At 51.5% G+C, this 12,856-nt stretch overlaps 1 protein-coding gene across 3 annotated transcripts in view; it reads right to left on the reverse strand.

The window, feature by feature from the left end:
• ACTN1 (actinin alpha 1) overlaps nucleotides 1-12,856 on the reverse strand; it is a 99,045-nt gene that overhangs the window by 21,950 nt on the left and 64,239 nt on the right. For all 3 annotated transcript variants that reach the window (XM_082619464.1, XM_082619463.1, XM_082619465.1), the window contains exons 4-8: nucleotides 10,855-10,941; nucleotides 8,803-8,890; nucleotides 8,196-8,274; nucleotides 3,947-4,028; nucleotides 2,634-2,719 (exon numbers count right to left, since the gene is read on the reverse strand). In XM_082619464.1, coding sequence (XP_082475590.1) covers nucleotides 2,634-2,719; nucleotides 3,947-4,028; nucleotides 8,196-8,274; nucleotides 8,803-8,890; nucleotides 10,855-10,941 — 422 coding nt within the window. The remainder of the gene's footprint in view (nucleotides 1-2,633; nucleotides 2,720-3,946; nucleotides 4,029-8,195; nucleotides 8,275-8,802; nucleotides 8,891-10,854; nucleotides 10,942-12,856) is intronic.

A 12,856-nucleotide genomic window follows, 5' to 3' on the forward strand; every position in this document is an offset into this window, starting at 1 on the left:
AGGGGAGGAGGAGGAAGCAGAGCTGGAAAGAGGGGAAAGACCACGGCCGAGAGCTCAGCCTAGCCCTGGGTGCAGGCAAGACTCTGTGTGGTTCTCAGGGCTGGAGGCCCAGTGAGGCAAGTAGATAGATGGTGCGCACATCCTGCCTAAAAGGTGGGGTGTAAGAGGGGCCAGAAGAAGCTGACAAGAAAGAGCAGCAGCAGAGGTGGGACAAAGAGAAAGAAGAAGCAAGAGGCAGGCCAGAGAAGAGGCTGAAAAGGGCTGGGCCTCCTGGGGATGCTGGGACACCCAGGATGGGGAGCCTCCAGGCGGGGCTGTTTCCTGTCAGGCAGTACCCATGAGGCCTGGAAGGAAAGTGAGGAAGGTCTTGGGTGCCCATCCAGGCAGGGAATGGGGCTGCTGCTAGCCCACATAATGCTTTGAGATATATATATATATATATTTTAAAGGCACCTCTTCTCTAACGGACCTCTATTGCAAAACTGTCATACTTATTCTGTTAGAAGACATTTTTACTGCCATTTGCAAGATTATTTTTGTAAAAAATATTCAAATCTTCATGGTCTATGGTGCACACAGGGCACCCTTGGGTAGCATGCAACCTGCACCACTGTCCCTGGCAGGCCTGGTTGGGAAGGACCAGGCAGGACTCTGAGCCTCTGGACTGGACACCAGGGGGAAGGCAGAAGACTTCGCCCTGCCCTGGCTGCTGGGTAATTTGAGAGGGTAGTCTTGCTTAAGCAGATGGAGGGAGGGAGAGAGAGAGGTGAGGAGGTGCTGGATATTTAAGACAATAGGCAGGAAGCAGAACCAAGAACTGTGCTGCTTGGGATAAGGGCTCTCAACTCAGTCCAGGGAAGGCGCTGAGACCACGAGCTTCTTTCCCATTTGTGGCACCTATTATGCCCAGCGTGTAGGGACAGAGATGCAGGCCATCCAGAGGCTGGTGTTCTCAGGCATCTTTAAGTGTCCTGGCCGAAGCTCAGAGAGCATCTTGCCCTCCTACAAGGGGCTGGGGTTGTGGTAAGGGGAGAGGGGCTTTTCTAATCCCGCCTTTCATTCCAGGGGCTGCAGTTCCAAGGGGCTGCGGCTGGAGTATCCAGGGCGGATGGAAGAGATGGGCAAGTGGGCGCTGGGAGAGAGGGCGAGGCCGAGGGAGAGCTCACCTTCTGCGCACCGAGAAGGCGTGGCAGTGACATGAAACATTAGGTCACATGGCCTTCCCATCCGGCCTTAGCGTGCCTACACATCTGCACAGAGAAGGAGAAGAGGTTGAGAGAAGAAAGTAGGCAGCAGCGGCACAGAACAAACCCAAACAGCCATGGTGGACAGAGCACACAAGACAGACAGACAATGAGGGAATGGACAGAAAGAGAAAATGAGATGATGGGAGGAGAAAGGGGCTGGGGTGGGAGAGAGAGGGAAGAGGTGGGGAAAAAGGGGCTGGGGTGGGAGAGAGAGAGGGAAGAGGTGGGGAAAAAGGGGCTGGGGTGGGAGAGAGAGAGGGAAGAGGTGGGGAAAAAGGGGCTGGGGTGGGAGAGAGAGAGAGGGAAGAGGTGGGGAAAAAGGGGCTGGGGTGGGAGAGAGAGAGGGAAGAGGTGGGGAAAAAGGGGCTGGGGTGGGAGAGAGAGAGGGAAGAGGTGGGGGGAAAGGGGTAGGGGGGCTGGGGAAGGCTGGGCAGAGGGTCGGGGAGGCGGGAGCATCGCCCCATCATGCATTTCAAAACAGGCCACTCAGACTCCATGCAGAGGGTGGGAAATTTGCCTGAGTATGTGGCAGCTCCAAGGCCCAGAGCTGAGAGGGCCAAGCCTGTGGTCTGTGGTCATAGTGACCTGGATGTTGTGCTTCTGGGGTCCTGCCTGTGAGGGGACCTGGGGGAGCGCCCGAGCTAAGCCTGCTAATGAAAATATTCAAATCTTCAGTGTCTGCAGTGTGAATGATGCCTTTGTGGAGTGCAGAACCTGCACAACTGGACTTGAACCTCAGGCCTTCCTGGGCAAACTTGGGTCAGGACACTTGATGTGTTCACTGCGGCCACACTTTCCCTTCGTCTCCCCAAGGGGTTGTGCAGAATGACCCCGCATGGGGGCCCCAGGCAAGATATAGAAGGCACCAAGGCCCAACAGGGCTGTGGACAGATTCGCTAAACCACGCCTGTGAGCGGGAGAAAGGCGGGGGCTTCGTGACACCTCTGTAGAACAGGTCAGTGAAGACAGGAGGCACCTCCCCAGATGTGCCTCCGTAAGGGACGCCTGCTGCTCTGTTAAAGCCGTAGCTTCAACAGAGGTGGGCACAGAGGGGCCACAGCGCTTCCAGGCCTCCAGAACCATCCTGGCTGATTTCACCCATGCCGTCCTTCCTGCTGAAGCCCGCCATCTGGGTCCCAGAAGGTGAGCGCTTTCCCAGTGTTCTCCGAGGCAGTAGAGGAAGATGAGAGAAAGCAGAGGGGCGGGTGGGAGAGGAGTTGAGCAAGAACGACATGCCACGTTGGCACCGGGGGCTGACGCCACCGAAGAGACAGACCATCGGACCCTGTCGCCAAGGAGAGGCAGGGAGAGGAGGGGCGGGAGGGCATGGCTTGGGGTCTGGCATGAGGTGTGCTGGGCAAGGAAGGAGCAGGGGGCCCCGGGTACCTTCTGGGCTCCAGAGAAGGCGTGGTAGAAGCTGGACACGTAAGTCATGATGGCTTTCTCATCTGGGCGGGCAGTTCCGACAATGTCTGTCAAGAAAAATCTGGAGTTAAGGCCAGCTGGTGAACACATGATACGCTTCCTGATGTGATGGGGAAAGCAGCTCTCAGAACCACCAAGTCTTCTTGCCAAGACGCTGAGCCTGCATCTAACCAGCCATCTGGCATCAACTTCCACTTACAGGAACGCGAGAGGTAGAGGAAGGAGTGAAATGGTACCCGAGGAAGGAAACAGACAAACCAGAGTAAGGGGTACTCGGGACAGCTGGCCTGGGTTCTACAACAAGTTCAATGCCAGGAACGAAAGGGGTCGGAGGGAAGAGAGAAGTGCGACCGATTAGAAAAGACACAAGAAGTAGAACAACGAAATGCCACGTGCAGACTCTGTTTGGATCTGGATCAAAACAAAGCAACTAAAAAGAAATAATGGGGAAATTTGATGCTGAACCAGGCAGCAGATGTATCAAGGAATTACTGTCAGTTTGCTTGGTGAGAAAATTATTTTATGATTGCGTAAGGAAATATTGCTATTTTTAAGGTATGTATTCTGAAGTATGTAGTAGTGAGATGCTGTGATGTCTGGGACTTGCTTTAAAATATTTCAACAAAGAAAACAAAAGGGGAAAAAAAAGAAAGTGTGACAAAATCTCAATAACTGTTCTATCTGGATGGTGGGTATATGGAAGCTAATTATATTATTCTCCCTGCTTTTGCATGTTTGAAAATGGCCTTACACCTTGACAGACATTGTCACAAACTATCCTATCTTCCATCTATTCTTCCTAAGGGCCCATTCATCTTTCCAAAAAGTCATTTGTATTTCCACAAGTGCCCTCTCTCCCACTCCCTTTCCCCTGTGAAGTCAGGTACGTATATAGACCCCAAACTCAAATCACCCCTTTGAGTTACTCATCACTGCAAGCTCCCATGTGTGTCCATTATGCACATGATAATAAACTTTTTTCCCTCCCCTACAACAACAAAGGACCGCTGCACTCCGCCCCGCACCCACCACCCCGACTCCAAGACCAAGGTGAGGACCGTGCTCAGGCAGCCCTTTTCGACACCAGCTACCACTTCTCCCTCCAAACCTCAGGGAATCTGTCTGTGGAATCCCTGAGAGACAACTGACCCCCTGGCTCCCCAAATGAAAACCAAGCCTTCTCCCTTCTGGCCTCAGGGGCGGGGCCCGCCCTTCCTGGCCGCTGGACGCAGCCGGGAGAAGAGCCAAAGGCCCAGAAGGAAAGCGCCTTTCACCTTCTGCATCCAACATCTTGGGGATGTCCAGGTATTTCTCCGCCACATCGAAGGCCGTGTTCAGGTTTGTAAGTGGGTCGTCCTGGGGGAGAAGAAGAAGAAGGTGGATGAGAGGCACAAGAAGTCTCTGGCTACCCCCATCTCGATGATCACCAAGACTGGGGGCGGGGGGACTGCCACATGTCGCGGAGCAACGAAGCCCGTGTGCCACAACTACTGAGCCTGCACTCTAGAGCCCGCGAGCCACAACTGCTGAGCCTGAGTGCTGCAACTACTGAAGGCCGCGTGCCTAGAGCCCGTGCTCCAGAGCAAGAGAAGCCACCACAGTGAGATGCCCACACACCGCAACAAAGAGTAGCCCCCGCTCGCCTCAACTAGAGAAAGCCTGTGCTCAGCAATGAAGATCCAATGCAGCCAAAAATAAATACAATTAAAAAAGAAAGAAAGAAAGAAATGCAAGCTGAGACCAGGCACTGGCCTGGAAGCCAGCGGTCTTGGCTTCTGGTTTCAGCTCCGCCACCAGCCAGCTTGACTGGTAAGTAACCTAACCTCAGTCTCCCCGCCTATTACTCAAGAGTTGGCCCAGGAGCTCTCAAGCCCCTTTGGCGCTCATATTCCATGAAATCTGGGGCTCCTTCAAACAGCTACAGTCTTCTGACTATATTCTGGCTCTGCTATCTTCTCAAGAAAACTTATTGGTGATTGGTGAGGAGGTGGGGTAATCGGGACCCTCTGCACTGTCGGTGGGACTGTAAACTGGTGCAGCTGCTGCGGAAAACAGTACGGAGGTTCCTCAAAACGTTAAACAAAGAACTACTGTATGACTCAGCAATTCCACTTCTGGGTCTATACCCCAAAGAATTGAAAGCAGGGACTCAAATAATTTGTACACCCACGTTCATAGCAGCATTATACACAATAGCCAAAAGGTGGAAATAACTCAAACATCCACTGACAGATAAATAGATATGGAATATTATTCTGACGTAGAAAGAAAAGAGGGGCTTCCCTGGTGGCGCAGTGGTTGAGGATCTGCCTGCCAATGCAGGGGACACGGGTTCGAGCCCTGGTCTGGGAAGATCCCACATGCTGCAGAGCGACTGGGCCCGTGAGCCACAACTACTGAGCCTGCGCGTCTGGAGCCTGTGCTCCGCAACAGGAGAGGCCGCGACAGTGAGAGGCCCACGCACCGCGATGAAGAGTGGCCCCCGCTCGCTGCAACTAGAGAAAGCCCTTGCACAGAAACGAAGACCCAACACAGCCCAAAATAAATAAATAAATTAATTAATTTTAAAAAAAGAAAAGAAAAGAGATCCTGAGCCGGGCATATGACAACATAGACAACCTGGAAAACATTATGCTAAGTGAAATAAGCCAGACTCAAAGGGACACATATTACATGATGCCACTTATATAGGTACCTACAAGAGTGGTCAAATTCAGATACAGAAAGTAGAGTGCCAGGGACTGGAGGAAGGGGGAGTGGAGAATGACGGTTTAAAGGGTTCAGAATTTTAGTTTTGCAAGATGAAGAGTTCTGGAGTTGGGTGGTGGTGATGGGTGCACGCCAGTGTGAATGTACTGAATGCCACTGAACTGTGCACTTCAAAATGGTTAAAGTTGTACTTTAAAAATTATGTATATTAGGGTGGGAGGGAGGGAGACGCAGGAGGGAAGGGATGTGGGAACAGATGTATATGTATGACTGATTCACTTTGTTATAAAGCAGAAACTAATTAAAAAATTTTAAAAAACTATGTATATTTTACCAAATTAAAAAAAAATTTTAATGTGGAAAAAAAACCCCATAACTTAGTCGGGGGAGTTCCTTGCTGGACCTCCCACTCGATTCGTGGTTCCCAGACTAACCTAAAGCAAACCGGCTTTGTCAGCCTACCACCCAGCTTCCGCATTTGCTAAGGTGAGAATCACAGGGTACAAAAGGATAAATCCATTCATCTGGGACGCTTTCAGGAAGAAACTGCTCAAAATAGAGAAGGTGGAGTCCTTCTGGGAAAGTCTCTGACAGCTTCCAGAATAATAAAAAACCACCGTCAAGCAGCAACAGTCATTTCCGTCCAGGCCCTCGGCCATCCTCAGGCCCCGGGTGCACACCCACCTGCCCTCCTCGATTCCCAGGGACCGCCAGGACCCCACGCCCACCTACAGCGGGTGCCGGAAGGAAGTGCTTCCCGGTCAGAGCCCTTGGCTCTCCCCTGTTCCCAAGCACCAGAGGCTCTGGCAACCTCTGTGCTTTCTGGAAAGAATCCACGGTTCAGTGGGAACAGGTCTGTGCTAGGATTTGGGCTGGATTGTACTGTTGCTACTGAATTAAAGAGAAGGGGAGACAGGGAGAAATGAAAAGACACAGAGAGGGACAGAGGGTGGGGAGAGGCTGGCCGGGAATGAGACAAAGGCCCCTGGACTCTCACCTCCCGAACGACTGAGGCTCCTGGAGTCGGGGGGGGCGGGGCGGGGGCCGAGACTGAAAAGCCACAGTCAGCACGGACCCCACTTTATACGGGGGTGGGGAACAGCTGTGCACTGACTGGCTGCTGCCCACCCCGGCCCCCCAAGCAAGGACACAGGCACATGCACACCTGTCACCACAGGGCATCGGCTGACCGCTAGGGCGGTACATGATGATGATACCTTTAAAAAAAGTCTCCGCCTCTAGGATTCCCCCACCTTGGCCCCTGTCTGGTTTGGCCACACAGCTTTCAGATGGGTCAGGGGGGTTCTCAAATCGATTTTTTTTCTCTTTGCAAAGTGGCTGAGTTAGAGGGCTGGGACCCCCCCCATCCCCCAAGAGGTTAGCTGGACCCTCGTCCACATACACCTGGACACCGCCATGCACAGGGCCAGGCAGCGGGCTCTCTCCTTCGGCAGGTAGGCTCTTCCAGGTGGGCAGAGGCCCAGCCTCAAGTTTCAGGCCCAGCTTGGGGTTTCTGGAGGGAATAGGAAACTACTCCTTTCCTCCCTCACAAATCCTTTTTGGCGGTTCACCCCACCACACACACCCCAAAACGGAGGTTCTGATGCCACAGAGCTGCTGCTGCACCAGCAACGTCAAGCCTTGCTTGGCCACTGGGGGCAGAGGCAAGGTGGGGGACTTCACTGAACACTGAGCTCTCCAAGTATCAAGGCCAAGGAGACAAATACCAGAACGGTCATTCCTAGAAGCCCTTCGCCAAGAGATTCAAGCACCAACAGGTGACATTCCAACCCGAGCTCCAGACCATATACCGGGGGCATGGGGAGGGCTCCACGGGTGGCCTCTCCCAGGATGTCTGCACCACAGGGCCTCTCGGTGCTGGGATGGGCTGAGAGGGAGGATGCTGAGTACAGTCAGGGTGTCCCGGACAGACCTCTCCCAGGTCAGGCCAGCATCTTTAACTATCCTGGACACTAAGAACCACCACAAGGATAGACACACAACTCCCACCTCCCGGTCTGTTCCTCAACATCTTGTTGCTCAGAAAACCCCTTAGCAACTTCACACCAAAAGCATAAATGAATCAAGCAGCAATAAAATCCCCAGCCAAATTTCAGCAATGAGGGAAAGCAAATCTATGGCAGGAACCTGCCCAGGACTGTAGAGCAAGTCTCAGACAAGGCTGGGATAGATGTCTCTAAAAATATGCAATATCTTTTTTTTTTTTTTTTTCCTGCGGTACGCAGGCCTCTCACTGTTGTGGCCTCTCCCATTGAGGAGCACAGGCTCCGGACGTGCAGGCTCAGCGGCCATGGCTCACAGGCCCAGCCACTCCGTGGCATATGGGATCTTCCCGGCCCGGGGCACAAACCCGTGTCCCCTGCATCGGCAGGCGGACTCTCAACCACTGCGCCACCAGGGAAGCCCCTGCAATATCTTAAATTATGAAAGTAATATATGCATCTTGCACAACCCAGAAAAACAGAAGGGGAAAAGGCCACTTAGTATCCCATCATCCTAACAAAATTGCTTTGGTGGTTTTGATATTTTTCCTGGCAGGTTGGGCATGTCAGCAAGTACCTATGTGTTATGCACATGCATACTCAAGCAGCCCTGATAGAGGAGGTGTTTTTCTCTTACTTCTGGAAGGGTTGTTTCCTTAGCTAGTCTAAGGAGACAGACACCCCTTCACACTAGGCTATGGGCTCTCAGAAGAGGGGGCCCAGTCCTGCCCATCTCCCACCCAAACAAGGGGGACCAGTCGGTAGAAGCTGCTGGGGGAGGGGGGCAGGAGGGTCAGGTGAGCACACAAACCTTCCGCAGCTTCCCGTAGTCTATCAGCTCAGGCCGGTGTCGGTGGATCAAGGCACAGAAGCCGAGGCCGTCCTTCCAGCTGCCCAGGGGAGAGAAGGGGGGGCAAGCTGGTGAGTCGGGCTAAGCAGTAGGGGTAAAGCACTAAGCAGGGGTCTCCTTTTTTCCAGAGATGAGTACATAACCCTTCGGAGCAGGAGCTGGGAGAAGATACTTTCTTCCTGCCACGATCCCAGGCACTGGGGTATGACACTGTGGGGCTTGATAAGTTGAGACACACCTGCCACATCCAACCCTCCCCGCCCCCAAGGTCCAGGGCCCTCGTCTGCTCTGTTCCAGAGCCCCAGGCTAGAACTTCCCAGACACTCTCCTTGGGGGGCTCCAAGGGCATCAACCAAATGTGTATCAGGCTGTAGCTAGGAGGGAGAGGGCTCCTCTCCAGGAGGAAGGGGGCATCAAACGGTGACACTCCCTTCCCAGAAAAGCGACTTCTTACCCAAGTGTCTTTGTTCTGTTCTAGAGCTAAGACTGACCCAGCCAAGCATGCCCTGGGGTCTTTGGGGGAAGCAGCCCAGGTGCTGCAAGGGTCCCTCAGACCCCAGCCACTCACCTTATGTGGAAGTTCTGGATGTTGACGTTTTTGTAAGGGGCTGTCTTTCTCTGACACCACAAGAGCAGCCCTTCCTTCGCTGAAGTCTCTGTGGGGAAGGGGATGACGGGCAGAGAGGTCAGTGGCTGGCTTGGTGGAGGGAGGGGCGTGGGCTCATGGAGGTCCCACCGTGACCACAGGGTCTATGCTCTTTCACACAGGGGGTCCACACAAAGACCCCTAGATTTCAACCCTGCTGCTACCAGGCTACCAAAGCTTGAGAACTTATTTGAGAAACATAGAAGTAAGCTAGGAAGCGTTTCATAACTGGCCACCTTACACATTTAAATACTGAGAAAATGGCTTTTCAAACTTTCAGAATATCTCCCCTTCACTCCCTTTTATGCAAAGAAATGGCAACAATACAAAACAACTTATGTCAGGTGGCCACTTTGGGGAGGAAGGTTTGATTGGTCTGTGAAATCTGAAATCCAGGAATCTTCAGATAGGGGCCCCATGTACCCTGTGGAGGGCACACAGCCGTGTGGGAAGAAAGCATTAGGACTTCCGGTTGCATTTAGTGTTCATCTAAAAAAAAAAATGGTTTCCTTATATTGAATGCATGGATTGACACTGTTGCTGTGTGTAAAGCAGACATGTGTCAGTAAGATAGGGCAGGTATCTGAGAGGACCCCAGAAGCTCCCAGCCCAGAATGGCTGCAAACTGCACCGCCCCCATGTGTTCAAGGCTGTGAATTGCAGGTTATAGTACTCAGTAAAGTGGGTTTGTGGATGATCTCATTTACTTTCGATTCACAAAATGGACTTTAAAATGATGTTAAACAATTCCTGCAAAGATAATATAATAATTCAAGCACAAGAAAATGACTAAAAAATCAGCAAAGCTAACGCTTCTGCTTTTAGTTCAAGCTCTTTGTCAGTCACATTACAAGATGAAAAAACAACGATTTAATCAGAACTGACAAGATGTCTACCCAAAAGAATAAACTCATCAAGAAAGCTATTTGAAAATCAGATTTATATCTATTATCACTAACAAGCACCATGACCTAAGTGACTACTGTGGGTATCTTTTTAACCACTTCAGCCCTAAATACCAGGTATCTATAAACCAAACTCAGAATTTCACATTGCTGTATCACCAAGCGTCAAACCAAGATTTCCATAACAAAGCAATTTAATCCACATTGTTCTCATTAAAAATTATTCTGAACAAAAATCTTTTCAAGATTTGATTTCTAGGCCATTAAAATGAATAAAAAATATTTTTAAAATACCTCCACCTCATCTTTTAAAAATTTGGTTTGGTGTGTTTTGTAATATGCATAGAAATACATGCATATAATTTAGTGCAAAATAAATACACACGTATCAGACATAAAGCTCAAAAACTGCTGGAGTGTGAAATCAAAAGTTTAGAGAGGGGCTTCCCTGGTGGCGCAGTGGTTGAGAGTCCGCCTGCCAATGCAGGGGACACGGGTTCGTGCCCCAGTCCGGGAAGATCCCACATGCCGCAGAGCAGCTGGGCCCGTGAGCCATGGCCGCTGAGCCTGCGCGACCGGAGCCTGTGCTTCACAACGGGAGAGGCCCGCGTATCGCAAAAAAAAAAAAAAAAAAAGTTTAGAGAGATTCACTGCCCCAGACCATGGTGGCCCCTTGCAGATCTAAAAGGTGGCCACCAGAGGGTGCTATGGGAGCAAAGTGGAGGACCTGGTGTCGGCTCACCCTCCTGTCACTCCCTCCTGACTGCTATTTCCCCTACCCAAGAGCCAGGTGGGGTGTTTCCAATACACTTCCCCACAGCAACCTTGGGCCTTCTCAAAGTGAGGGGTTTCCCTGGGGCCAACACATCTATGGGGACCAGCACTCCAAACAGTTCTTACTTCCCTGTAGACTAGGAGAGAGCACAGATGCCAGCGATGGGTAAGCGGCCCAGGATGTGGCCCGTGATCAAGGCCCTGTTGCCCTGGGGATCAGGGAGGAAGACGTGATGGTGAAGGCACGGGAGAGGTGGAAGCCTGGGGATGGCATGGAACAGGGCAGAAGACCTACCTTCCACGGAGATGTCCTGGATGGCAAAGCGGAGGATGATGGTCCAGATCATGCCCAGGGTCATTTTCACGTTCCCATCCACGATTTCTACAGAAACAGCAGTAGGACACATTAAGAAGGGTCTCAGCAGGGACAGAGTTCACACTCCCTGAGTGCCCATGTCACTCCATGTGCCACTTAGGAAGTCAATGACTACACACTCCACTTCTAGAGGGAAGTCTAAAAATTAGTGCAATTACACGTCACAGGTGTCAGGAAGGAAGTCTACTTGGGGGTGTCTTGGGAGCACCAGGAGAGTGGTCAATTCGACTGGGTACAACAGGAAAGGCAACAGAGAAGGGGGTGTCTTAAACCCTGAGTGGTGCCCACCAGCCTAACAGAGAAGAAGGAGAGAATTTCTATACCATCACAAATGTCCTGGCACCTCTGTGAGCTGAGGACCTCTGGGAAAGCACAGCTCTCAAAACAGGCATCCACAGCTGGAAAGCCAGTTCAGGCAACATTAACCAACCTGACAAAGGTCTATAAACTGCCCCTGGAAGAATCCACTAACTCACAAATCAAGTTCATGATGCCACTAGCTGGGTATTTTTTTTTTTTTTTTTTGCGGTACACGGGCCTCTCACTGTTGTGGCCTCTTCCGTTGCAGAGCACAGGCTCCGGACGCGCAGGCTCAGCGGCCATGGCTCACGGGCCCAGCTGCTCCGCAGCATGTGGGATCTTCCCGGACCGGGGCACGAACCCGTGTCCCCTGCATCGGCAGGCGGACTCTCAACCACTGCGCCACCAGGGAAGCCCAGCTGGGTATTTTTTAATAAAAAACAAACAACAGCTTCAAGATCACAATTAAGAGATACCCCACTATGGGTTTCCCTGGTGGCACAGTGGTTAAGAATCCACCTGCCAATGCAAGGGACGTGGGTTCGAGCCCTGGTCTGGGAAGATCCCACATGCCGTGGAGCAACTAAGCCCGTGCACCACAACTACTGAGCCTGCGCTCTAGAGCCTGCGAGCCACAACTACTGAAGCCCGCGTGCCTAGAGCCCGTGCTCCGCAACAAGAGAAGCCACCGCAATGAGAAGGCCACACACCTCAACGAAGAGTAGCCCCCGCTCGCTGCTGCTAGAGAAAGCCCGCTCACAGCAACGAAGACCCAACGCAGCTAAAAATAAATAAAAAAATTTTTAATGAATAAAATCTATCTTTAAAAAAAAAAGAGATACCCCACTAAATTCAGTCTAAGCAGCACTTTCTAGACTTTTTTAAAAATGTTATAAATCCTATGAAGTAATTTTTTTTTTTCTGTACCAGACTCAAAGGCAGGGAATACAAAGATAAATAAGCCCTGTCTTTAAGGAGCCTAAGACATGGAGTTATTTATAGTCTTGGGGGTTGAGAAGGGTAACAATCAAATACAGACTCCTTACCCTCACCTGCTTCCGGGCCAGGAGATGGTAACCTGGCCCCATGGTGAGGTACTCTCAGTTAAGACTCAGGCATCCAAAGAATATCTCATTTTTTCCTACTTGCAACACTAGCTTTAGGGGAGACCCAACAAAACCATAAGAAGGGGCAACTTCCAGGGACTCCTAATCCCCTGAGCCCACATCCACTTGGGTTTGCTTCCCACAAAACAAACCCCTTAAACAAGAGTGGATTCCACTAAGGAAATTAAGATCTCATCCCCTTCCTCAAAAGGGAGGGCAAAATCGCATGCAAGGTAAAGGCACTGAGCAGTGATGCCTGGCCACAGCAGCTTCTGGTGGGGACAGTGGGTAACTCTGCTGAGCCTGCATCAGGGTGCTGAGTAAAGGAAGCACAGTGTCCACTTTGGACATGGGACAGGATGTGACTCTTCCTGTAAAGAAGGGGGTTTGAATGCCCCTCCCAGAACCCTAGGCATCCACAGGACAATGATCCGAGTTGGAGAACCTGGGTTAGAGAGACAGAGAGATGTAGCAGCATACGACCATCCTCCTTAATAACTAAAACAGCCGGCTGC

Source organism: Mesoplodon mirus, assembly GCF_964341445.2.
Source record: "Mesoplodon mirus genome assembly, chromosome: 4".
In the NCBI taxonomy this organism is placed as follows: Eukaryota; Metazoa; Chordata; class Mammalia; order Artiodactyla; family Ziphiidae; genus Mesoplodon; species Mesoplodon mirus.